The following is a 27,280-nucleotide window of genomic DNA, read 5'->3' as shown; positions in this document are numbered from 1 at the left end:
GCTGGCCTCGGCTCTCTCAGTGCAGACGTTTCCACCGAGCGGCTTATGGGCCCCAAATGCTGCAAGTCTCAGAGAGATCGGCCAGGGCAAGTAGTTCCTAAACGTTGTAACGCCTACCGTCCTGCCGCCCAGGAGCCGCTTTCCGGTTCGGCTCGGAGCGCGCGATCCGGCAGCCGGGAGGCCGCGTCCGGGACGGTGGCGGCGCAGGAGGAGGGCGCTAGCGCGGGGCCGGCTACCAACCCGGAGAAAGCGGGCGGTGAGGGGAGGGCTGGCCCGGGCCCTCTCCGCCCCACATCCGGTTACGGCGCGGCCGCGGGCCGTCCGCGCTCGGGCCGCCGGGAGGGCAGGACCCGCCCCGAGCCGCCGCGCCTCCTCCCGCGCGCCGCCAGCCTTAAGCGCCTCCGCGCCCCCCGCCGCCCGCGCCCCCCGCCCCGCCCGCTCGGCCATGGGCGCCGCCGGCTCGTCGGCTCTGCGCAGCCTCGGCCTCCCCGCGCCGCGCCTCCCCGCGCCGTCCCGGCCCGCCTGGCTCGGGGCGGCCGCGCTGGGACTGGCCGCCGTGGCGCTGGGGACGGTGGCCTGGCGCCGCGCGCGCTCCAGGCGGCGCCGGCGGCTGCAACAGGTGGGCACCGTGGCGCAGCTCTGGATCTACCCGGTCAAGTCGTGCAAGGGGGTGCCGGTGAGCGCGGCGGAGTGCACGGCCTTGGGGCTGCGCTGCGGCCACCTGCGGGACAGGTAGGGCCGGGCCGGGCCGCGGCTGCGCAGGACCTGCCCGGGACGGGGTGGGGCGGGGGCCGCTCGCGGGAAGCGATCTAGAGGTTTGCCTCTTGCGTTTCTTGGGTTGTTGGTTGGATGCTTTGCCTTTGATCCTTTAGCTGGGAAGGTCAGTTCATGTCTGGTTCAGGTTTGGAAAATTAGGTAGGGGCAAACCCTACTTAAAACCTCTAGATGAGACTTTCCTCCTCTGTAGAAGGACGGGGTCTGACCTGGTTATCTTCAAGTCTCCTGCTAGTTCTAAACTTTCTGATTCTATCTTAGTCTACGGCACAGTAGTAGAAAATAAAATGCTGTGAGCACACGTGGGCAGAGAGCGGCAACGCTGAAAGCAAGTCTCGTTCGAGGACACTGGCTTTGGTCTTGCTGGAGTTTGCTCCTTCCACGTCTCTCTCCAGTCCTGGAGCAGGTGCCTAGGAGACTCGGGGTGAGGGGGGCGGAGACTTGATCCACTTTCATAAGTAATGAGCAGGGTGAAGTTTTGTGTTGGGAAGAGGGGATATCTGGGGCACTGCAAATGTAATATTTGCCATTAAGAGAATAGTGTGTCCCCTCTCCCCAGAAGCAGAGTGGTCCTTAATGAAGAATTCTGGGGAAAGTCTCTACCCACATAAGTCCCCGCATATGTAAATTCCATTCATCTCCCTCAGAAAAGAAAAGGTGTCCTGTCATTTAACTCATCCCAAAGGTCAGGCTACAGACATATATTCACGGACACAGAATTATGCAGCTGGATATCTGGAAGACTCACTTGATGGTGAAGAATGCAACATTCTAGAAAGAGTGAACAAGGAAGAACAGAATCCCCTTCTTTGGTTCGTTAGGGTTAAGATGCCTTCCTATCTGTCTGGGGTGGTTTTGTTGTGGTTCTTTGTATTCAGAGGGAGGGGACGTTTGCCAGGTGGTCATTCAAAGAATCTTCTAGCAGAGACTATCTGCTGCCCCGAATTACTCCAGGACACATGTATTCACTCTTCTCAGCTGTCTTCTTTAAAAAATGTGGACTCTCACAGCTTTGAAAAACTTCAACTTGTTTTAGAGAAATGTTGTGTATGCAGACCATGTAACTCTTGGGCATTTTCCATCCTCCGCTCCAGATATCTAATCCTGGACGGATTTTTGTGTTTTGTTTTTCCTTTTAGTAATCTCTGCCCCCAACGTGGGGCTAGAACTCAGGACCCTGACATCAAGGTCACATGCTCTACCAATTGAGCCAGCCAGGCGCCCCTAATCCCGGAGAGGTTTTTATTATTTATTTATTTATTTATTTATTTATTTAAATCTATACTTTATTCAGATTTTCTTGGTTTTCCCCTAATGTCCTTTTTCTATCCTAAGACCCTAACCAGGGTACATTTGTAATTATATTTGGATGTTGTGACTCCTTGGGCTTCTCTAGACTATAATGCTTTCTCAAGCTTGTATTGTTTTTTGATGATCTTGAGAGTTTTGAGGAATCCTGAGTGGACATTTTGTAAAGTGTCCTTCAGTTTGGGTTTGTCTGATGTCTTCCTTATGGTTGACAGGGATTATGGGTTTTTAGGAAGAAGAGCACAGAAGTAAAGTTCCATTATTCTTGTATCATATCAGGGGTACACAACTTATCAACAGAACTTTTTTTTAAAGTTTTTATTTAAATTCCAGTTAGTTAACATACAGTGCAGTATTAGTTTCAGGCTTACAATACAGTGATTCAGCACTTCCATACAACACCCGGTGCTCATCATGACAAGTGCCCTCTTTAATCCCGATCACCTATTTAACCCATCCCCCCACACCCTCCCCTCTGGTGACTGTCAGTTCTCTATAGTTAAGAGTCATTGTTTCTGAGAAACAAACTGAGGGTTCTAGAGGGGAGGGAGGTGGGGGGATAGGCTAGCCTGGTGATAGGTATTAAGGAGGGCACGTATTGAATGGAGCACTGGGTGTTATATACAAACAATGAATCACGGAACACTACATCAAAGAATAAATAGGAAAAAATATTAGGATTTTTAGGGGAAAAAATTTAAAAAACAGACATTATGTATATAGAAAATTAAGATGTCATTTCAAATTAGATGTCTTTTAAAAAAGGGTGTATAGTGATATGTTACCCATTTCTTAAAATATCAAGTTAGATCTCTATTTCAAAACTTCAGATGGATTAAAAGCCTAAATGTAAAAAAATTAAAAAAAAAAAAGAGTCATTGTTTCTTGGGATGCCCGGGTGGCTCAGTTGGTTAGGTATCTGCCTTCGGCTCAGGTCATGATCCCAGGGTCCTGGGATCCAGCCCCGCATCAGGCTCCCCCTGCTCTGTGGGGAGTCTGCTTCTCCTTCTCCCTCTGCCTGCCACTCCGCCTTCCTTTGCTCTCTCTCTCTCTGTCAAATGAATAAATAAATTCTTAAAAAAAAAGTCTTTCTTGATTTGTCTGTTTCTTTTTCCCTTTGCTCCTTTGTTTTGTTTCTTAAATCCCACCTATGAGTGAAATCATGTGGAATGTGTCTTCCTCTGAATGACTTATTTCAGGAGAGGAGTGAGTGACCAGAGGAACTGTAACATTTAATGAGCCACTGATTTTTAAAACTTGAATTTCCTGAGAGTCCCATCCCAGACCTATGGAATCAGAATCACCCAGAGTGAAGCCACCTTGTGTAGTATTAAAATCTCCCCAGGTGAGTCTGTTGCTATAATTAAAGGGTGGTATCTGGGGCCATTAAGAATGAGAAGAGCATGTTTAGAGCTTATTCAAGTATGAAGGATTAGAAAAGTCTTCCTACTGCTGGGAAAACTTTAGGCACAGGGGTACTGGACACCCTCCAAAAACTGGGGGAAGCAAATTCTCATGGTGCACATCTAGAGAAGTCACCTTGTGCTACTTCCTTCCCCACTTGAAGGATTGAAGTTATTTCTCAGAGAGATTTCCAGTTTTTTTTTTTTAAAGATTTTATTTTTTTTATTTGAGAGAGAGAGAATGAGAGAGAGAGAGCATGAGAGGGAAGAGGGTCAGAGGGGAAGCAGACTCCCTGCTGAGCAGGGAGCCCAATGTGGGACTCCATCCCAGGACTCCAGGATCATGACCTGAGCTGAAGGCAGTCGCTTAACCAGCTGAGCCACCCAGGCGCCCAAGATTTCCAGTTCTTATCTGTGTCTCTTCTGATCATCTGAATGACTATTTTTCCACTTCTCATTGTCACTACTTTGCTGTGATTATTGCTTTTGTGGAAAGAAAGGATTTGTCCTTTGCTTTTCTGCTTCCATGGGTATCTTAAAATAAATGGAACTGTATCCACTAACCCTTGGTTTGAACACTAAATGCTTGAGATGGGGTGGTGGGGCATGGAGATTGGAAGGAGGCCGGGCAAGGCCGTGGGATGAACACGGATTCGGTGCCTCCTGTGCCTCGGGCACTGAGCGGAATCCTGTCACGTGGATGACCTTACACAAGCCTCAGCACCGTCCTGTGGGCTAGATGTTATCTCCACTCTGCAAGTAAAAAACAGCAGGATCAGAAAGGGTGAGTGTCTCACCCAAAGCAGTTATATGCTGGAGGAGTGTGAACTCAGATCTCTGTGGGTACAGCAGTCATGCACTTTTTATGAAGCCAGGGTGATTTAGAAGAGTGAGGATTGCACGGAGGATCAGGAGACCCACGCACAGTCATCTAAACTTTCTGAGCCTCATTTTTTTTCATTTACAAAAGAAAGGGCTTGGACTTGATCTCAGAGACCCTATTTCATCTAGGTTTTATTTATTAAAGGATAATTGAAACTCGGAAGCAAGCTAGAAAGAACTCTGCTAAATGACTGCTATTCTCTCGACTTAATAATGAAACTACAAACAGCCTGGAATGCAGGAAAAGGCCCCTCGGATTTAACTCCATGTCGAACCATTCTTTGGAACCATTCTAAGAAGCTGGGCTCTTTCTTCATAAGGGCTCTGTCCTCAGATTTCTAGAACTATTTTGTCTAAAGCTCTTAACAAATTTGTGAATGTTTGGCTTGGGCACCCTGGACTTTGAGCTGGTTCAGAGTCCTCCTGGCAGAATGCTGTATCGCCTGATTGGCACAGAAGGTGGGAGGGTTGGCTGCCCTCCTTGACCTTGTAAATCCTGCTCTTCTTAGTGGGTATATATTTGACTCCATGGGTCCTAAATCTGCCCTAGCCCTTCCAAAGGCAGCCCTTGATGTTTTCTGCACCGACTATGATCTCCTGGAGAAATGAGTTCTCTAAGTTTATCATCCTGAGCACATTACCTCTGGCTGTCTGTGGCAGGTTCCATGCTCCCCTCTCCCCTTTTCAGGCTCCAGCACTTCTGCTTCCCAGACGAATTTCTGAGTTTAAACATGAGGTTTTCCAGCTGTCCTGGGCTCTGCTCCCCCACCCCCGTGATCACTCGGAGCACTGTTTTTCTTTTGGAGGACCTGAGCCCTGGCCTCTGCACTGATTCTCACACCGCACACTCCTGCTTTAGGGGTAAAAGAAAGTTTGGGGATAACTTGGTCGTGAAAAATCCACACTCCAGACTTACTTTCTTTCAGATCTGGCAGAACAGAGATAATTATTCATTCACTGGGCATCATCTGTATGCAAGAGATGGAAATGCCATGACCCCATTGGGCAAGGTAATGACAGTGGTCGGGGTCTATTATAGGCAGCAACTTTTTATTTTTTTTTTTAAAGATTTTATTCATTTATTCATGAGAGAGACGGAGAGAGAGAGGGAGAGAGAAGCAGAGGGAGAAGCAGGCTCCCAAGGAGCAGGGAGCCCGATGCGGGACTCGATCCCAGGACCCTGGGATCATGACCTGAGCCGAAGGCAGACGCTTAACCATCTGAGCCACCCAGGCACCCAACTTTTTATCTTTCATTGGTGTCTCTGTCCTATCCCAGTGTTAGACCACCTGCAAGCTGCCACTTGACTTTCCACTTGTAGCAGCTAGCACAAAACGTCCAGCCCCCTCCCCTTCTCGCTGTTAAGGCCCAGGGGTTAACCCCTATGCTATTAAACAGCAGACTGGAGCTCAGGGCAGGGCGTGTAAGCCCCAGTGAAGGGCTGAGGTGGAGGTGGATGGGGACAAGGAGACTCAGCCCAGGGAGGGACTCAAGGTCAGAAATAACATGCAGATTCCTTTTGGGACATGTGTCTGGCTGGGTGCAGATCTCTGAGGGAGTCCCGTTGGGTACTAGGGCATGTTGGAAGTTTAGGGTGCAGGCTTTGGGAGGATGAAGCAGAGCAGGGTCATCCGGAACTCTGTACCCAGGGATGAGGCTGAAAATAGGAACAGGGCCCAGCCCCGAGGGAATGGGGCAGTAACAAAGTTACAGGAATGCCCTTGGTCACAGAACCCCGTAGGCGAGCGGGCCAGACAACCCTGGGAGGCAAAGGTGGCTTCTCAGAGAGATGGGGGCCTGCCACTGCCCAGCATCACCAGCCCTGGGGTGGGAAAAACCAAGACGTTGCCCGAGGTGCCTTTGTACTGCCATACCTCCACCGCCGTCCCCTGACACCAACACACCTACCGGTTAGCGGGCCCGGTGGCAGGGACGGGACACCTCCCAGGGTATGGTGAAGGCCAAGACAGAGCTGCCTGTCCTCTGGAATCAGACAGCCTCATCAGCTTAGGGCAGGCGTTCCCACCTGGTTCCAGTCGTAGTTGGCAACTTCTCCCCTAGAGGAGGCGCCCCTCCTTCAGGAAGGGCCTGCGGTCGGTCCCTTCCATCCTGCTCCCGTTTGGGAAGCCCGGGCTTTCGGCAGCTTCTCGTAAGCCAATGCCTGCAGCCTTTGTCACGCGCTGCTTGTGTCCTGTCTCAGATGGTGGCATCGAAACTTACTTTCTCCAGGGGGAACAGCGCTTTTTAAATATCTTTTAGTCGTCAAATCGTGCTACGCTCCGCTGTAGATAAAAGCGTAACCGACCTACCCCGGCCAGGCTCCTTCCCCTTCCCGGGAAAGCTCAGCCCTTCCCCCCTCGGGATAGGATGCAGCGTGACAGCCGAGCCTGGAACAGCGGGCTCTCTAGAAGTAAGCGGAGTTCTGATCTAACTCATGGTGTGTGGGCATCTTCGTTCTCTGAGTCAGAGCATGCGCACGAAGAGGGGAGGCTGTGTCGGGGTCTCCTGATGTCAGACCTGCGAGCCACAGCAGGTTAGATGGAGTGGAGGCCTGTTCGCATCCTCCGGCCTCCCGAACATCACAAGACCCCGTCCAGGGTTCTAGTGCACTTGGGCCGGGAGTTCGGGCCCCATCTTGTTCCACAGCAAAAAGACCTGGAAGACGTTTTGCTGTGGGTGTAACAGGCGCGGGGAAATTTCTGACCGCAACAAAGCCGCACACTAAGCATCAGGATTCCCTAAGCAGCGAGGGAAGGTCCTTTAAACCAGCCTCATTTTCCGCATTTTCGGAACTGGGGATTTTCATACATTGGCCAGATGTTTTCTCCGAGGGCTGTTTCTTCCAAAGAAGCTGCTTTTAGGGGCACCAACTTTTGGATCCGAAGAATTTGACCAGATCGGGGTAATTGTCTAGAAAAATATTGTTGGATCCCGAGTCTGGGCAGGGGAGAGGGTCTGATGAAATAGGAAGCTAGAGGGAAGCCTTTGAGAGGGTGGAAGAGGCTTTTCTGAGCATGTTCGTGTTTGTTCCTCGGCAGGTTTTGGCTGGTGATTAAGGAAGATGGACACATGGTCACCGCCCGGCAGGAGCCTCGCCTGGTGCTGGTGTCCATCACCTGTGAGGGTGACCGCCTGATCCTCCGGGCTCCGGGCATGGGCCAGCTGGCTTTGCCCAGCAAGCTGCCTTTCTCAAACAAGCTCCGTGATTGCAGGTGCTCTGCTTGGGGCCCCTGGGGACCTGACGTGATTTTCCTGTAGGCTTCTCCCTGCACCTGTCTTGCTCCAGTGTGTATAGTAGGTGATGCGTTTGGTAAAGGAAGTAATTCAGAGAAGTCTGGCCAGGGCTGGGATCGATCCAGTGGTGGGGGGTGAGTGGGTGAGGCAGAGTACTGTTTTAAGGGTCCCTGGGATTTGTTTTACTCAGGTATGGTTAAGGCATGCAGAGGGGCAAATGACCGTGATGAAGAAAGACGGACGTTTTCTATATTCACGGGTCCCTGGGAACAGGAGGCTTGGCGTGTCATGTGGGGCCACACAGAGGAGCAGCAGGGGTGGGCTGGGGTGGGGTGCGGGGTTGGGGAGACGTGGAGGGGGGAACGAGAGCCTTTTTTTTTTTAAAGATTTTATTAGAGAGAGAGAGACCGTGCACATGAGCAGTGAGGGAGGGGCAGAGGGAAAGGGAGAAGCAGACTCCCTGCTGAGTTGAGCAGGAAGCCCGGTGGAGGCTCAATCCCAGGACCCCAAGATAATGACCTGAGCCGAAGGCAAATGCTTAACTGACTGAACCACCCAGGTGCCCCTACAAGAGCCTTTATTGTGGTTTCCACAGGAAGTCCCAGGCAGGGCGGTTAAACAGCTTCAGGGTTGGCTAGTTTGAGTAATTTCAGTGGGCTCTGGGGCATAGAGGCTGTCTCTGGGTGCCTGGTACCTGGCCCTGGGCGATTAGGGCCGGGGACAGTGGCCCGGCACGACAGAGCCCAGAGAGGAGGTGGTGGAGGGTGGGGGCTCTGGATTGGTTGTCGTGCTGTCTAAAGGTGGGTGGTTTCCTACCTGTAGGAATTGATTAGCCCTGGGAGGGGCAGTTCCTTCCACATCAGCAAGGCCCCAGGATGCCAAAGCATCAAGAATACAGGAAACGCAAAAGCATGATTAATACCTATAGAGAGAGGGGGTGCCAAGGGCCAATCTTTAGTTTGTCTCTGTTTATTCAAGTTGGATGGACTTCTATTCAGCATTGCCAGCCCCCAAGCCAGGCAGACAAGGCAGTTAGTGGAGACTACCAGCCATATCTCAGGGTTGTGAGAAGGCCCTAGAACTTTTCAAGGTGACTGCAGCCTCTCAGGTCTCTGGCCCAAGGCAGATTTAGGAGATTCCCACCTCTGGCCTGGATATGCCTCAGTGCTGGGCTTCCTTTCAGTCTGTAGGACCCCTGCAGGGCCTTCAAATTCTATGGCTCCCTGGGGGTCTTGTCCTGTGCTATGGGGAAGTCCTAGAGGCCTGGGTACCTGTCTTGGGGTGCCCTGGATCCCTCTGTAACACCTGAGCATTCTCAGCTTGTGGAGATTGGAGTTGTCCGCTGGTCCCAAGGCTCAGAGGAAGGCCACAGATTGTTCCCTGTGCCCTGATTGTATGCTTTTTCAAGCAGAGTGTCTGAGCTGAAATCCGTCATTCAAGGTTCTGAAATTTCAAAAGCCTGAAATAATAATTCATCGAATATAATATTTTAGCTAATTATCTCCTCAAGCTCATGAGGTGGATATCATTAATTCTACTTCACACCAGGAAAACAGGACTCGTATCATGTCATGCAAGGCAGAGCTGGGATTTGAACCCTCCTGCCTCCCAGTGTTCGCTCTTAATGCCTTTGCGCAGGGAGAGGAAAAGCTTTGCTGTATAGGATTTGATTAATATTTATTCTTTGAGAACTTTCCAGCAAAACTGGATTTTCTTTGTAAAAATCCATTCAAAGGGGCGCCTGGGGGGCTCAGTCAGTTAAGTGTGGGACTCTTGGTTTCCGCTCAGGTCGTGGTCTCAGGGTGGCATTGGGCTCTGTGCTCAGCGGGAGTTTGCTTCTCTCCCTCTCCCTCTGCCCCCCTCTCTCTCTCAAAATAAATCAGTAAATCTTTAAAAAAAATCCATTCCAGGCTTTATGTCTTAAGTATCTTAAATTTTAAACAAAATTTTACTTTTTATGCTTAGTAATTATCAAAATTTATAACTCACTTTGTTGTGACCCATTGTACACAAATAAAAATTGTCATGATAACTCAGTCCTGAAAAAATTTCTTCTCCTTTAGAGCCTTAAGAAACAGAAAATTTAATTGGTTAAAAAGTGATCAATAACCATAAAATTATGTAAGAGAAATAACGTGTACATCTGTATTCAAGAATAAAAAGAGGAATGACATAAAAATGTGGGCTATTAAAGTAGACCTTAACCGTAACCATATATTTTATTTATTTTTATTTTTTCATTTTCTAAAGATTTTATTTATTTATTTGAGTGAGAGAGAGAGAGAGACCATGAGTGGGGGGAAGAGCAGAGGGAGAAGGAGAAGCAGACACCCTGATGAGCGGGGAGCCTGATGTGGGCCTTGATCCCAGGACCCTGAGATCATGACCTGAGCTGAAGTCAGATGCTTAACCCACTGAGCCATCCAGGCACCTTTTAATCATATATTTTATTTTATTTTTATTTATTTACTTTTTAAAAGATTTTATTTATTTGAGAGAGTGAGAGAGAGAGCATGAGCATGGGGAGGAACAGAGGGAGAGGGAGAAGCAGACTCCCTGCTGGGCAGGCAGCCCAATGTGGGGCTCGATCCCAGGATCCCGGGATCATGACCTGAGCTGAAGGCAGACGCTTAACCGACTGAGCCACGCAGGTGCCCCTTAACCATATATTTTAAGAAATGAAGAGGAGTGGGTGTCAAACCACCATGGCATTTAGATTCCATTGCATACTTAAAAAAGTATAATTTTATATATTTGTATATTAACATACATAATATACTTTATAATTATATTTTAAATGTTAATATTTATAATTCAATGGAAATTATATCTTTTACAATAAATTAAACTTATGATAAAAATAGTTTACATGTCAACTTGCCATTCTGTGAGGGGTACATAGCTTTTAAACATTTTTTTTAGTGGTATTCAAGCAGAAAGACTGCTGTGTTATCTGACTGACTCTGTGCCTACCTTGTGGGTAGCTACCATACTACACTGTCCAGTTTACAACCGGAGACACAAGGTCAGGGGAGTTCAGTGGTTTGTATAAGGTCACAGTCTTTATAGAGAATGGTGGAGTTCCAGTTTGAACCAGTTCTGCCAGACTCCAAGCTTAGGCTGCATTGACCACACCATAGTCCCTGTCCCCTTCGAAAAGTATCGTGAATCCTTGCTACTCAAAGTGTGGTCTGCAGACCAGCAGCTTAGGCATCCCGGAGCTTGTCAGGCAGGCAGAATCTCAGGCTCCAACCAGACCTTCTGAAGCAGAGTCTGCATTTGCAGGCATGTTAGGGGTTGAGAAGCTCTTCCCTGGAACGTTCTACTGCCTCCCTTCTGTTTCTGTCCGGCTTTGGCCCTTGGCCCGAAGACCACTTCCTGGCGCTCCGGGATAGTCAGGTCCCAGCGGTCTAGCTGTCCTGTCTTTGTCCCGTCTCTCAGCGTGTTGAGGCAGGACAGTAACTTGGCGCTCTCTTGTGACCCTTCCAGGCTCTTTGGTATGGACATCGAGGGCAGGGACTGTGGCGACCAGGCAGCTCAGTGGTTCACCAGCTTCTTGAAAACAGAGGCTTTCAGGCTGGTTCAGTTTGAGAAGCACATGAAGGGAAGACCATCGAGGGAAATTTTCTCTACTTCAGTACCGAATTACCAGGTGTGCTTCCAGAGAGCTGCCCTTCACTTCTGCCAATCACCCCTCTGTCTCCAGCTTCCTTCCTGACCCACAAAGGAGGTCCCCAGTTAGGAGAGTGTAGGAACGGCCCAGGTGAGGGGGTTTGAGGGCATGTCCCGGGCAGGTGTTGGGGATGGAGAGGGAAGTGGCTCGGAGTGGAGCAGGCTCTCCAGCATGCGTGGTGGATAGATCGTGTCTGGACTGTGGAGGGAGAGGCCGGGGGTGACCCCCAGTGAGATGGGGACTCAGGAGACACTCACGTTGGGAAGTGAGAAGTTCATTTGGAACTGAACCAAGGCTCTTAAAATTACCGAAGCTGACTTTCTCCTGGGGCTTCCTTGGCCATCAGGCTGACTTGGCTATTTCAGGCACCAAAAAGTCACCTTCTCAGGAAGACCGCCCTGTGGGGCAGCTACAGCGCAAAGCCTTCGATTCTGCAGCGAGTTAGGGTTTAAAATGCCAGCACCTCCCTGAACCACAAGCTGTTTGAACGCAGGGATTTTCACACTGCCTTTTGCCCACCTAGTACAGTGCCTGGTACAGAGTAGGTGCTTCATACATAGAGTGAATGGGTGCCATGTGGAGAAATTGGGACCAGAGCATAGCTGATTGGCATCAGGTCCTTCCCCTGTGTGACAATGATGTTGTGGGAAGGGGGTCAGGGCTGGGCGCTGGAGTGAGGCCCAGGGAGAGTCCCAGAAAGTGATGTTGGCCCCTCAGCCCTCGCTGCTGTCTTTTCCGAGTGGCGGGAGAGCCCCTGCGAGGCTCAGCGGCAGGAACCGGCCCGGCCCTGACCTGGCCGGATGCAAGACCACCGTGTCCCCTCCCCTCCCCGAACACCACTGGCCCTCCCTGCACAACTCTTCTGGCCTTTGCTTCGCTTTCAGCTGGGCTAGGGCATTTCACGGGGCAGGGAGGCCTGAGGGTGCCATGTCCCTGGCACAGGTGGCCTACCCAGACTGCTGCCCCATCATGATCCTCTCGGAAGCCTCCCTGGCGGATCTGAATACCAGGCTGGAGAAGAAAGTGAAAATGGACCAGTTCAGACCCAATATCGTGGTGACAGGCTGCGATGCTTTCGAGGAGGTAAGAGGTTCACCGCTTTTGTGCATGAAGCTCAGATGTGCTGTTCAAGATGCCCACAGGATGGTTGTCCCCTTTACCTAGCCCCAGCTCAGACCCTCCATGGTCAGCTGTGAGGGAGACTCTCCTCCCCCAAGAGTCATCTTAATCTGATAGAGCCGGCCACTTACTGCTACCCCTGTCACCCTGGCCTCAGGAGGACGCCGCTCACCCGTTCATGCGTGGGCCCCAAAGCAAGCAGTCAGAACTCCAAACTAGATCGAGTCAGGAACTAGACAAGAATGTATCCTTATGGCTCAGACATAACTAAAGGGAAATGAAGATGAAGAGAACAGCCAGGAGTGCTCAAGGATTTGAGACTCCTGGAAGGCCCAGACCCTAAAGCGGAGGCCGAGAGGATACAGGAGATCTGCCTGTGAACAGGGCCCTCGGGAGGGTCCACGCTGTGGCCGAGTTCTGTCCCAGAGGACCCACGTGCTCTCCTGTGTGGCTGATGGCAGGAATTTCTACCCTCTCCAGCCACAGCCCCTTGTAGCCCTAATAGGACACCCACATCAAAACCCAGTTGTCCTGCGATCTGTACAGAAATACGCAACTGGGTGTTGCTTTGTGCTGAGAAACATCGAGAGTCCTGTTAAACATTGGTGGTGGGCTAAACTTTATGAGCCTGGAAGTGACCAAGGCAAATCCATTCATTGCATGTTTACTGGGCACCAGACACAGAACTAATGTATTACTTCATACAAATTATTCTATTTGATCCCGATGACAACCCTATGAAGTCTGTATTACCGTCTCCTTTTGATAAGGAAATTGAAGCTGGGGGACCTTACGCACTTGTTGGACATGTGATTGGCAGTTCTGGGATTAGAACCTCAGACTTGCACCTCTGGCTCCTGAGGGGGTGAGGGCATGCTTCCAATTTAGAAATCCCAAGTAGCTAACTCTTGAGGGGAGAGGCTCTCCATTCTTTGCTCCCTTGGGTGGCCACCTTTCCTTTTGTGTGAGTAAAATGTGCCCTTATTTGCTGATAAGTGTCGTCCTTTAGAATAAACCTTTGCACAGGCACCTGGGTGGCTCAGTTAGTTAAGCATCTGACTCTTGGTTTCAGCTCAGGTCGTGACCTTGGGGTCGTGGAATTGAGCCCAGTGTGCCGGTGTCTATGGAGGAGGCAGCACCGGAAGGGGCCCCGACGTTCTGGGGCAGTCAGCACCTTGAGGGAAGAGACTTGATTTTTCTCCCCAGGAATAAATTCCAGATTTGGTGGGACTTAATATAGTGTGGGGAGGCCTCCTTCAGAAAAGACAATAACGCAGGTGCAGGGCCTAGAAGGGCTCAGGTGCAAGAGAGGGGACTAGCCTGCCCATCCCCCCGCCCCTCCCCACCCCTGTGGTCTACTGGTGTGCATAAACATGGAATCCTTAGATGCTTGCTAAACACAAATAAAATCGGTGCTCGATGTTGTTGATGCAAGTGGCTGAGATTTGGATTAGAAATTAGTCCATGAAGCAAAAACACCTTCACAGGAATCCTGTAATTGCTCCACTATTTTCTGAGAAATTTTCTTTTAGGGAATACAATTTTTCTTGATTTGTCTCCACTGAAGGTCCTAATTTTAGTAAGATTTTGAGCCAAGAGGAATAAGAAGAAAAGCTATTCTGTAGCCAGATTCCTGTCGAAAGAATTTTTGCTTTCTTGGAATTTGCCAGCTAAGAGTTTTTGCTCTCCTGTAACTTGTCAAAGTAAACCTAAGGCTAAAACCTCACATTAGTGAGGCATTGGCATTGGCATTGTTCATTTAGGCAATTTGAGTGGGTGGAGTCTTTTTTTGTTTTGTTTTGTTTTTTAATTAAAAAAATGTTCAGTCATCTTGAGCTCTGTGTTTTAATTCCTGCATCATGATGGGCTTACTGAAATAGTAACATAAGTAAGGCAGAATACTCTTATTTTTCCAGAAAAGTCCTCTGGTTGTATACTTTAAAAAAAAAAATCCTTTGTATAAAATGATGCTGATGTTGCATCAATTTATCCTCCCTGATATTAGGAAGGCCAATAGTTAGGGGCCTGATGCATTAACCTGTCTACCAGGCACTGTTGTACAACTATAGCCTTTTCAATTAGTGGGACTCTATTAAATATTGATGTAAAATGTGAATGTATGTAAATATTTAGTAGACCAACTAATAATAAAAAAATAGCGTATCTAAGCATGGTGCAGAGTCTGGCCATTTTTTTTATTGCAAAAATATAGAGCAATAGTAGAATGCATTGTGCAACATTTGCTCTTCATGACCCAAAGTACTTGGTACTTTTTCCATGTAACTCAGAATGTTAAGCAAGTTTTTAAAGGTGGCTTCCCGGGCGCCTGGGTGGCTCAGTTGGTTAAGCGACTGCCTTCGGCTCAGGTCATGATCCTGGAGTCCCGGGATCGAGTCCCACATCGGGCTCCCTGCTCAGCAGGGAGTCTGCTTCTCCCTCTGACCCTCTCCCCTCTCATGCTCTCTATCTCTCATTCTCTCTCTCTCAAATAAATAAATAAAATCTTAAAAAAAAAAAAAAAGGTGGCTTCCCTTGGGCCAGTGTAGTGTGTGTGCATTCGGGGAATGCAGAGCAGTGGAGTTTAAAAATAATACAGTTGACCAATGCTTCTTGTCTGTGTGCTTGGCCATTGCAGGAGTCAGGGATCAGGTGTTTCCCGAACTTTGCTCAGTTTCCTGGTATGCAGGACTTTTTTGTCTTGACTTTTTTTTTTTTTGGAATATCTTGTTTGTATCATTTCTCACTCTGCAGTATGAAAGAACTGTGAAGAAGCTTGCAGAAAACCTTGGGTGTGTTATTTGTCACTCAGGAAGTGATTCTTCAAGAAGCTTCTAGAGAGGGTAGATCTTAAAGCCAGGCAGCTGTGGTTGGACTCCCAGGCCCCTCACTGGCTGTGTGCACTGGGTCCTCTCAGTCCGATCCTTTGCAGCTGTTGAGAAAGAAATGTTTTGCAAACCATTATGACCAAACTCTCAGTCCCCCAAATCGGAGTGGGGTCGAGTTCGGATTTTACTTGGGTGCATACATGCGTACATTAGAAGTCTCTGTCCTGGAATAAGAACATCATCTCTGCCTGGGCTTCAGGGATTTCTGAAGAAGCAATGCCAACGACAGCATATAAAACAATAACAAAGTAACAGTAACAGCCAAAGCTCCCAGTTGTCAAATGTGCATTATGTCCCAGGCACTGTGCCAGGCATTTTGGTGCAGGATCTGACTTCATCTTTCTCCTTAACCTTTCCAAACTGCAGGTCATAACCCATTATTGGGTTAGAATTTCAGTTCTATGGGTCCTGACCAGCACTACAAAAACCAAAAACAGAAACAAAAAACAAAAAAAGCAAACTAGAATAAAAGGTATCAGAGTTACATACATAAAAGGTATGTAGTAAGGTGAAGACTTGTTCTGTGGCTCCTGGGGTTGCAGCAGTCCTCGGCATCCTCCGTGCTCAGTGAAGTCACCATCTGTCACCATATGGCATTATGACCATCTTTTTTTTTTTTTTTAACGATTTTATTTATTTGAGAGAGAGAGAGAGAGAGAGAAAGAGTATGAGTAGGGGGAGCAGCACAGGCAGAGGGAGAAGCAGACTGCCCGCTGAGCAGGGAGCCTGATGTGGGGCTCGATCCCAGGACCCTGGGATCTTGACCTGAGCGGAAGACAGATGCTTAACCAACTGAGCCACCCAGGCGTCCCTAAAAGTAATTTTTTAAAGTACCACTTCCTTTGTGTAAAGAAAAACTTGAAGGAATAAAAATCCTTCCCCATCCTACCATCAAAAAGTAGCCTATGATAACATTTTATTGTGTTTCCAATATTATTTGTGTGGTATTGTACAAGTAGTATTGAATTCCCCCATTTTCACTTAATGGTAGATGGCTCACAGCTCTGTCTTTACAAATTCTTCGTTAGCATGGTTTTTGTGGTTCCATATTAGTCCATCTTTGAACTCTGCCGTCACTTACTTAGCCATTCCCTTATAATTGAGCATGTAGGCTGTCTTCTGTTTTCCCTTACATAAATAATGAACAGCTTTGTAAAGCAGTCTTTATCTGCATTTCTCAACTTATTCTTAAGAAATGCAAAGTCAGAATTTTGTGGGCTTTTCATGTATATTGCCAAATGGATTTGCAGAAACCTCATGCCAATTTATGTTCCCACAAGTTGAGCAGAAACGCGCCCTTTGTCTGGTCCTTGGCCAGCACTGATGCCTAGCATCTTTACTAAATCCAGTAAGTGAAAAGTCCTGTCTCCTGTAAATTGGTAATTCTTAGTGTAAGGAATCTTGTGTTAGTCAGTCTGTGAAGGAAGTTTGGCCTTGAGGCAGAGTTTTACTTCAGCTAAGGAAACTTAATTTCAATGTATAAAGTGAAAGTTTATATACTGGCCAAGGTTCTAGAACACTCATGCTTGCAACAGACGTTTATTGAGAGTTTGCTGGGTCCTAATCTCTGAGATAGATGCTAAACTTACAGAAATGAATTCACTGTGTCTGCCTGCAAGGGTCTGAGGGTGAAGCAGGTTTGAGGGCTCAGTAGCTGGAGGGTTGAGAGACGTAACCTCACTCATGGGAGCCCAGAGAAAGGAACGCTTAGCACAGGGTATGTATGTGTTTGTGGGAAGAATGCCACAGGGTTTGTTGAAACAGAGAGCATTTCAATTTTGGAATAGGGATTAAAGAATAGTGTTTTGCATGTATATCTTAAAAACAGAAAAACAATTTTTGGCTTTGAGATAGTTGAACTGTGTGGTGTAATGGGAAATACATATTTGGCACTTGTCCCCTATTACAGCCCCTAAAACCCTTGGAATTTCCTGAGTGATAGGAGTACTTTCTATTATTAACAGACTCCTATCAATCATACCTGAGTTATGCTAATGAGGTGAGTGGTAGGGGTGGGGGGTAAGTAGGTTCAGGTTGGAAGTAGGTCACCAGTAAGACCAAGCCTTGACTGGAAATTTGGAACTTTCAGCCCCCCCAGGCCTCCAGGGAGGGGAGAGGGGCTGGAGGTTGAATTCAATTGCAAATAGACAGTGATGTGATCATCGTGCCTAAGTAATAAAACCTCCATAAAAACCCTTAAAATTAAAAAGACTGGTTTTGGAGTGCTGCCTGGTTGGTGAAGAAGTCAAGGTCCTGGGAGCTGGGACCATGGCTTGGAAGCTCTGTGCTCCTTCCCTCATACCTTGTTCCCCGAATTTCTTCCGTCTGATCCATCTGACTGCTCCTGAGTTATATCCTTTATAATGAACTGGTCATAGTAAAGCACTTTCCTGAGTTCTGTGAGCTCTCCTGGCAGAATATCCAACCTGAGGGGGGGGTTCCTGGGAATCCTCGATTTATAGCTGGTTGACCAGAAGTACGGCAGAGCTGTACACTTGGCATCTGAAGTGAGGGGTGGGGGGAAGTCTGTGGGACCGAGCCCTTAACCCAACATAGGGAGTGTGTAACTCCAGGTGGTCAGAAAGGGGTGAAATCACAGGACCTCTCTTGGTGTCAGGGAATTGCAGAATTGGTGTTGGAAACACACCATGTGTTTGGTGTTGGAAAGAATCTGAGAAACTTCCTAGATCAAAATGATTTTAAAAATGTGTTGTCGGGATGATAATGCTTCTGATAAAAAAAAAAAACACAGAAAAGGAAAACAAAAAATAAAACAAAATTTATAAAAATACTGTTTAAACTTGAGGAGACTTCCAAATATATTGCTATAAATATATACACATAGCTGTACGTACAGGTTGTTTTTTTTTATATAAACAGACTTATTCTCCATATAGTGTGTATATATATGTGTGTGTGTGTTTTCTTCACTCAGCAACATCTTGAACATTATTCAGTTGATAAGGAAAGACTCACATCCTCCTTTCTGCTGCCCAAACAGTAATCACTCTCCAAATGGGCCACATATAGTTAGCCAGCCCATAGTTCATGGCTTCCCAAGCCCACGGTAATCATGTGGCCTCCTTGATACCAAGGATTTCTAAACAACAAACTTGTTTATTTACTTATTCATCCCCTCAGTTTATCCCAACATGGCTTAAATAATCATTGAATGTGTGACATAATCTATTAAACTTAGGAGTAGCAATTAGAGAATCCAGAGCAGGGTACGGGGAGGCACGGATCTTGGGACTGAGGTTCAGGATGTCGAAGGACTCCAAGGATGGCAGGAGACCCTGGCCCAAGGTGCAGGTGCCCAGAAGCTCTGTAGCTGTTGGTAGGGTAGGACTGCTGATCCAGTCTGTGTTCTTCAGGATAATTCCTTTGATAGCCCATGGCAACAGCAGAGAGCTCCTGGTTTTTGCCTTCTGTCTTACACTCAGATGTCTTCTTGTCCATCTGTGGTGCATGGGCATTCAGGAGCGTACCTTGGCCTCCCTTCTCACCTGGTGCCCTCCCACCATGTTTGTGTATATATTATTATATGTATATAATATGTATAATATGAAATATATGTATGCACACATATACAACATATATAGAATATATATACAAAGATGGAATAGATATATTCTATTCTCTCTCTTTAAATATATGTGTACAGACTATATGTGTGTGGTGTGTGTGTGTGTGTGTGTGTGTGTGTATACAGAGAGAGAGGGAAAGGGAGGGGGAGAGAGAGACTTGAGAGGGTAGAATCTCCTGTCATACATTTAATTTATTGCTTGGCAGGTGCCTGTCTGGACTCTAGTGAAGGTCTCAAAGAAGCAAACACCCTCATCTGCACTATTCTGTGTGCTCCACAATAATTGCCCCAGACTCTTAATTAATTAATTAGTTAATTATTTTTTCCAGACCCTTAATTTATGTCTTTCTTTGGATGCTACTTGTCATGGGAAACCATGTAATCTTAATGTAGTGTTTGCCAATGTAAATGGCAAATTCATAGTAATTTCTTAGGGTGATTCCACGGAGCTGAGCCCGTTGTGTACCATGATCCCTCCTTTCTCACTGCCTTTCTTTCTTCCTTTCCTTTCTTCTTGCCCCTCAAAAACTCCCTGGCTTTACCCCTTCACCGTAAATAAATGTCTTAGGGGCCTGGATTTTGCCAGACTGCAGAGAGGTTGCTCGGCATCAGGGGGAGCAGTCAGCTCTTCTAGCTGTTTTCTGTGTTTAGGGAAGGCACTGGAACCTTGCGTGTGTCTGGTGGAACCTAATGGAAAATTGAATTTCATGCATTTTTAATTAAAATGAACTTTTAATAACAAGGTATTTTATTATCTTCCTCTAATAACTGAATTAATAATTACATTTAAACTTAATTCGCGTAGTGTTTTTTACTGCAAATAACGCTCTGCGCCAAAATGCCAACTGTGATCAGATTAGGGTGAGTGACGTTATTATATAAAGTGATTAATACTTTTGGAGGTTGTTAGAGCTGCAATTTGGGGAGCTTCAGACAGTTTCTATGAATGCAGACAATTTGTTACTCTAAACGGTACTGCCGTTCCCTGAGAGCGGAAGAGCAGATTACCTCTGTTTTATTGAGCTAGGACACCTAATCGAACTTTTCAGACTTTCCTGCTTCATGCCACAGTCACAAGGCAGAGTTTCCGCAGATCTGTGGCTTTGAAATGTGAAATTCATGATCATTTGTGCAGACATTGAAAGGCAGGTAGTTGGAGAGCTCTGGGGCGCGGATGGGCTCGCATTCCTGTGTCCGCAGCGCCCTCGTGTGGCAAAATGCATCCAGCCTTTGCCGCCGCCCCCAGGCCAAGGCTGCACGGGACCCATCACTTCCCCCTGAGGGATCCCTATTACTGGTCACGCTCGGGGGAGGTCCCATTCCGCCGGCTGAGCCACCTGCTCTGGTTGTGCTGCATATTTTTGCCGTTTGCACAGGGCTTGTAGTAAGTCCTGGCTGGGATATAGAAATTCCGTTTGTTACATGGGGGTCCTTGACTTTTACAGGGGCAACACAGTCCGTCCAACAACCGGTTTGGAACACAGATTTTATTTCCACACAGCAGCGGTTTCATAAATGGTTGTTGGGAACCCAGCGCGTCCACAGAGACCTTTACCGCGGTTGTGCTCCTGTTCCGTAGGAGATTTGTGAGCTGGGAAGACCCAGTTAGGGACCGGAGTATCTTTCCTGTGTTGGCTAAATCACCCCTGTAGGCCCTGGGGGCTTCGTGTACCCATGGGAGAGAAGCAGGTCATCAGAGGTGGAAGGAAAAACATTATGTGTTAGCTCCCCCCCCCCCCCCCCCGGGCCCCCGCTCTGTCTGGCCTCTCCTGTCCCTGGGGGTGGGGGGGTCAATAGATGGCTCATTTCCTCGCTTGCCGACTGACTTCTCACCAAATCGCTTAGACCCGCTCCAAACCTCATTTGGGTTGAGATCAGGAAACAATTTTTCAAGGGACACTTTTATTGCACCTGATTATAGGTACTGTTGTCGGTTTCTGAAGCCTGGAGTGAGGACCCTCCCCCACTACCTCTCACTTCTCCCCCTGAGGCCTGGATGGGGGTTGTCCTGGGAAATGCAGATCCCACAGAGGGCTTCCCTATTAGCAAGAGAGTCCTATAACATACCCTCCCTCCTTATATATGTGTGTGCATGTCTGTGTGCGTAGGTGTATGAATATGTATATCTAGGCCTATGTAATGTAATCTATATAATCTCCATATATGTGTGTATGTTTATATATATGTGTGTGTAGACAGATAAATAGAGACAGAGATAGATTTAAAAGCTGGGTGGTTAGAAGTCCTGCCTTCAGAATCTGAAGTTTTCAAACCTGCTATGACCCTGAGAAAATTTTGTAACCTCTCCAGGTCTTGGTTTCTTTGTGCAAAACAGGGATCGTCATAGTACCTTCTAAAGAGTTGTGAGGATTTATTGAAGCCCCAAGGTGGATGTTGGCAGTGCCCACCGTTTGAGGGTGGGAACCCAAAGCACGGCCAGGAGCTGTGGAATGCCAGCCCCCCCCGCCCCCCCGCCAGGGCAGGCTACCAGTCGTGGCGGTGGGAGTGTTGAATGTGTGAATCTCCTACCTGACTTCCTGTGGGTGAGGTCCCATTCATCAAAGAACTATCAGATTTTAACTTGGCTTCCATTGTAGCTTAGGTATAAGAACAAAGTGGGCTTGTCTTGCAAGCTATACATTTTTCGTTATATGTCAGTAAATTGGCCTTGTAGTTAGTGTATGATTCGTACGGCAAACTGCCCGGCGGAGAAGGTCTGTTCTTGCTTTGCTGACAGAGTCGGGTTTCTGAGACAGTGAGTCAAGAGGTGGATGGATCCTGGACTCACCCATATGCCGTCTCCCTTTGTGTCCCTTTGGGAGATACTTCTTGGGGTCTGGCTGTCCTTTCTTCTGCTAGCCTCATTGTTAGGGCCAGCTAAAGAGTAACCTGCTTTCAAGACTAATGAAGCCTTGATTCAAAAGATAACTTTTCCTTTCCTCCTAGGATACTTGGGATGAACTCCGAATTGGCAACGTAGAAATGAAAAAGGTTTTGTCTTGCCCCAGGTAAGGATTCTCTCAGAGTCAACCTCTGAGGGGTGGTGGTGTGTTCCTTGGCCCCTAACCACCACCTAATCATTGGTTCTTGAATGGCAGGTGCATTTTGACCACTGTAGACCCAGATACTGGAGTGATAGACAGGAAGGAGCCACTGGAAACCCTGAAGAGGTAAACAGCAATGTGTCCACTGTGTTTTTAATACTATCCCCATCCCAGAGCTACCTGTGGGGGTAGGTGCCCTGTCCGAGCACCTTTCACTCTGCCTTCTGGTTGGCGTGTGTCTGGGGGTAAGTTGCTTCCTCTTTTTTTAAGGATGGATCTTCGAGTGCTTTTGACAGATTTTTCATTGTCTAATACTGTGTTTTGAAGTTTTCAGATCTCTCACGTCAATTTTTAATAACATTCATGTGTGTATGTCCAAATTAAGACCTCAAATACTGTAATTATTATTGCACCTCAGATTTCTTTATTAGACTCAACATCAAGGATTATGAGACTAATTGAAGTTGCATAATGAAATATTAGAAAAATGGAAATGTAGCCAGTTGTCAAGAGTTTATTTGTTTGGGAGCTTCCTTTGGGCCCAGGTGTTTTGTTTTGTTGCTAGCTGACTTTAGTTATCCATAGAGAATGTGTTTTTAAAACTAAGTCAACATTTTTGGGAGATATATTCTATTTTATTTTCTTTTTCTCTGTTTTGCTATTTGTTTCCAATCCTTTTGAGTTTTAGAGAAGAGGTTATTTCTTGATAACCTTCGGATATGCAAATATGTTTTGTTTTTTGATTTTTGAGATGCAGTGAAGTTAATTTTTTTCTCTTTAGACAGGCCTTTTGAAAAACATTAACTTCATCAGTAGTTCAGCCCCATGCCAGCTGCATCTCTGTCTTCATTTTTGTTCATCAAGAGCCTCAGCTTTGGGCTTGTAAACCGGGGGGAGGGGGGAAGCGTATTACTTACATGCATTGGACAGAGGGTTTGGAGGGGCGCCTGGGTGGTTTAATGGGTGAAGCATATGACTCGATTTCAGCTCAGGTCATGATCTCAGCATCCTGGGATTGAGTCCTGCATAGGCTCTGCACTCAGCCTGTCTCTCAGATAAATAAATTAATTGATTAAAAAAAAAGAACTTGGTGAGTTCAGGCAGTTCCATTTTGAGATTGTATGAGCATTTGTTTCAGGGAGTTGTGAAGTTAGAGGTATACATGCAAACATATACCACTTACTATTTTTTTTAACATACCACTTATTTTTGTTATTTTTTAAGTTTTTATTTATTTTTATTTTTTGAGTAACACAGTTTTTTCAAACTGAAGCCATGGAAAATTGTTCAGACTCTCAGGATGCTCCTAGAAAAACCAGGATTATGTATAGTTTGCCTACTTGCGCACAGATTTCTCTGTCCACGTTGTAGAAGAGGCTTGCTATTTATGATAGGTCATCTGAGAATGAAAACTTGAATTCTCTTGAGAGCCCTTAAGTTCTTATTTCCCGTTTGTGCCTGATGATGAATTTTTGCTTCTTTCAGCTACCGCCTGTGTGATCCTTCCGAGAAGGCAGTATACAAGTCGTCCCCACTTTTTGGGATCTATTATTCAGTGGAGAAAATTGGCAGCCTGAAAGTTGGTGACCCGGTGTATCGGCTGGTTCAGTGACGTGGTACGGTGAAGGGCAGGCTTTGCTGCTGGAATGCATTGCTTCAAGGCCACTGCCACGTTTTCTTGCTTTGAGATGTTTTTATGTTTTGCTGCTTTAACTCCTGGGAGAATGAGCGGTTTGTGTTCTGCTCTTTGGAGTTGGAAAATGCCTTTTATTTTTCTTTCCTCCACAATCTGATTTATTTCACCTAGGCTTCTCTCCCACTTCCCATTCAGTTATAAAAGGCATCTGATGCAGGAGCCCCAGCAAAAGACAGGTAGATGTTCTCAGTTCATTAAGAAATAAGGAAATGAAGGTGAGCAGGTCTCAAGAGTTCTACATTGATTTTTTCTGTCTCTGATAGAAAAGTGAGGGGAAATGTTTAAATTATTCAAAATCAACTTGAGAAAAACATTAAATACTTTTTATAAAATTTATTTTTAAAATATGATTTAAAGTTTAAGAAATATTAGTGTATCAAGGTGCCAGGATTCTGAATCATAAGGTAGAAAATAATGCTCTCACCTTGATTTCATCAGCCCAGAGACAACCCTGACGCCTGTAGCATAATGCCCAACCCCCAAATTATAGAAATAAAATCATTTGGAAGACTTCGAAGTGAGGTTTATTAAACAACTCTTTTCATAAAATCTATAACCCCAGTTCTGAAAGTCACCTCATGTCTGTAACTCTTGACCATTGTTCTTTCTGATCCTGGGCTGACCTTCTCACCTTCCCGCTTGATCAGCCTTGAGGACAACATGGGATACTGGTCCAGACTGTCTAGATCCAGCATCAGATAGACTTGGGTTCATGATCCTAGCAGCTCCTTTTCCTAACTTGGTTGAATTATTTAACCTCTGAGCCTTACTACCCTTATCTGCAAAGTGTTGGAATACGGGGGTACTCAACCAAACAATCATCACAGTTATTTTGAGGATTAATTTATATAAAGTTGCAGCATTGCAACAGAAATGTGAGGTGTCCCTATTGGGTGGGGGTGGGAACCATGGGCAGTGAAAGAATTCACCCAGGGCGGAGCAAAGGAGGGAGTTTATTGAATACACCGCAGGGTTGCTGTACGGCAGGACAGAAAAGAGACAGTCAGCTAGGAGGCGGTGGTGAGGGACTATAGTAGTTATAGGGCAGGGTGAGGAGGTATGGAGACATCGGGAATTTTACCATTTTTGGTAATATTAGCAACTGTGCCTGGTTGTAAGTAGCCCATTGGTTAGGTAGGGCCTGTGGGTTGATGAGCCTGTCTGCATTCAGTTTTCTTGTCACCGGGGCCCTTTTGTCGTACTCAAGCTTCCATAGCTCAAGCCTGCCGCCAAAGAACAGCCTCTACAAGGAACACAGAAAATGCTCAATAAATATTAGCCATGATTTTTATTGTTGTCATTGTAGAGGGGCTCCTAGGAAAACTACGCGGAAGCCAGCAAAGGGTAAACAGTTCTTACGAGAATAAGCTCTTGTTAATCTCTGGCTATAGTGCCCAGTTGAGAGAGAAAACTAAAAGTTCACGTTGTCCCTTCCTTTCCAAATCCAAACGCATTGTTTATGGATCTTTTCTCTCCCAGAGGAGCTATTACCTCTCTGCTTGTCTCGTTTTGCGTAACTGGGCTTGGCTTTCTGCCTGTTTGGGACTTGCAGGTTGTTGGTTCTTTCTTTTGTCTGTCTTTGGGAGTGACTCCAGCTTTGGGGAACTTAATAGCCTCTGCACCCTCTTTGAGGACCTGTCATGCCCAAGTGGAGGTTATTCAGTACTGTCAAAAACCTTTAAAATCTGGGGCGCCTGGGTGGCTCAGTTGGTTGAGCGTCCGACTGTTGATTTTGGCTCAGGTCATGATCTCAGGGTCCTGGGAAAGGGCTCTGCGGTGAGCGCAGAGTCGGCTTGAGATTCTCTCTCCCTCTGCTTCTCCACACACCCCCCAGCCCCCTCATGCTTTCTCTCTCTAAAATAAAATAAATAAAATCTTAAAAAAATATTTAAAATTTGAACTATATACGAGGAGGGAAAGAAGCAAATTGAGGCTAATGTAGTTGGATGGGTGGATCAACCCATAATGTCATATAAGTTACAATCCAAATTCCTTAAAGAATTAAGAACAACTGTCCTTATCTGACAGATCTTTTGCAAAATAAAAGTCAGCTCTAGAGGCAATTAAAAATTCATCCCGGGCGCGGGTGGCTCAGTTGGTTGAGCGACTGCCTTCGGCTCAGGTCATGATCCTGGAGTCCCGGGATCGAGTCCCGCATCGGGCTCCCTGCTCGGCAGGGAGTCTGCTTCTCCCTCTGACCCTCTCCCCTCTCGTGCTCTCTATCTCATTCTCTCTCTCAAATAAATAAGTAAAATCTTTAAAAAAAAAAAATTCATCCCGCTCCTTTTCCAATCCCCAAACTTCCCTTATCTGTCTCAAAAGGCTTGGAAAATTATTTGCCTTAGGGAAATAAAAGTCCTTCTTGGAAGAACTTCCATTCCTTCTGTGTCCCTTAGTTATACATCTTATCATGTCTTTGAAATTTAAATACAGCTCACAATCAGATATCTGAGACTAAGGGAGAAGAAGAAAAAGGAAGAGTCCTTTTTGAAAATACGAACTACTTGTAAGGGCACTTGTGCCTGAGCTCCAGCAAGCCTCCTTAATTCCAGAGACAGAATATTACTCAGTAATATTGTAAGGTTTTTATATCTGTGTGTTTATGTGTTTGTTATAAATGTGAGGCATTTTTTTACCTCTGGATGGTATTGCTAAAAGTAATTTGTGAAAGAGCTCTATTTTATTTAATTTATTATGATGATGATGTTATGTTAATCACCATACATTACATCATTAGTTTTGGATGTAGTGTTCCATGATTCATCGTTTGCGCATAACACCCAGTGCTCCACGCAGAACGTGCCCTCTTTCATACGCATCACCAGGCTAACCCATCCCCCCACGCCCCTCCCCTCTAGAACCCTCAGTTTGTTTCTCAGAGTCCATCGTATCTCGTGGCTCATCTCCCCCTCCGATTTCCCCCCCTTCATTCTTCCCCTCCTGCTATCTTCTTCTTCTTCTTTTTTTTTTTTTTTAACATATAATGTATTATTTGTTTCAGAGGTAGAGATCTGTGATTCAGCAGTCTTACACAATTCACAGCTAAAGAGCTCTATTTAGTTGGTTGGAAGACAAGCATTTGTAAAGCTTGGACATTCTAGAACTCTGAAAAAGATAGAAACTAACCGAAATGTTTTCCAGCTTCATGAGATCTGAGAAAATGTTTGGTATTAAAGCTAATTTAAGTTTATTGGTTTAGGGTGCCCTGGTGGCTCAGTGGGTTAAGCGCCTGCATTCTGCTCAGGTCATGATCGTGGGGTTCTGGGATTGAGCCCCACATCGGGCTCCCTGCTCAGTGGGGAGTTTGGTTCTCTCTCTGCATCTGCACTTCCTCCCTGCTTGTGCTCTCTCTTTTGCTTGCTCTCTCAAGTAATAAATAAAATCTTAAAAAAAAATAAAGTCGTAGAAGGTTTGTAGAAAAGGAATCCTTGAAAAGGAATTTTAATATGTAGTCAAGCTGGCTAAGATTAAGATGAATAGATTTTAAAATAAGGTTTTTTTTAAAAAAGACTTTATTTGAGAGTAAGAGCTAGAGAGAGAGAGCACAAGCAGGGAGGGGAGGGAGAAGCAGGCTCCCCTCTGAGCAGGGAGCCCTATGCAGGGCTTGATTCCCAGACCCCGGGATCATGATCTGAGCCAAAGGCAGACACTCAACTGACCGAGCCACCCAGGTGCC

The 27,280-nt window shown here is 46.5% G+C and overlaps 1 protein-coding gene across 3 annotated transcripts in view; it reads left to right on the top strand.

Annotated features, from left to right (window-relative positions):
* Positions 1-348: 348 nt before the first annotated feature.
* MTARC2 (mitochondrial amidoxime reducing component 2) overlaps positions 349-27,280 on the top strand; it is a 32,447-nt gene continuing 5,515 nt past the window's right edge. The window contains exons 1-7 of one of the 3 annotated variants that reach the window (XM_027612538.2): positions 349-732; positions 7,406-7,579; positions 11,091-11,253; positions 12,217-12,357; positions 21,811-21,872; positions 21,963-22,034; positions 23,394-23,524. In XM_027612538.2, coding sequence (XP_027468339.1) covers positions 446-732; positions 7,406-7,579; positions 11,091-11,253; positions 12,217-12,357; positions 21,811-21,872; positions 21,963-22,034; positions 23,394-23,520 — 1,026 coding nt within the window. In that variant the 5' untranslated portion in view covers positions 349-445 and the 3' untranslated portion in view covers positions 23,521-23,524. Of the gene's footprint in view, positions 733-7,405; positions 7,580-11,090; positions 11,254-12,216; positions 12,358-21,810; positions 21,873-21,962; positions 22,035-23,393; positions 24,115-27,280 lie in introns of those variants that run through there. The other 2 variants (XM_027612537.2, XM_027612536.2) reach the window with 2 other exon arrangements.

The sequence above is a fragment of the Zalophus californianus genome, chromosome 10 (genome assembly GCF_009762305.2).
Source record: "Zalophus californianus isolate mZalCal1 chromosome 10, mZalCal1.pri.v2, whole genome shotgun sequence".
Lineage (NCBI taxonomy): Eukaryota > Metazoa > Chordata > Mammalia > Carnivora > Otariidae > Zalophus > Zalophus californianus.
Note: the sequence above shows the minus strand (reverse complement) of the source record. Positions and strands in the feature narration are given on the sequence as shown.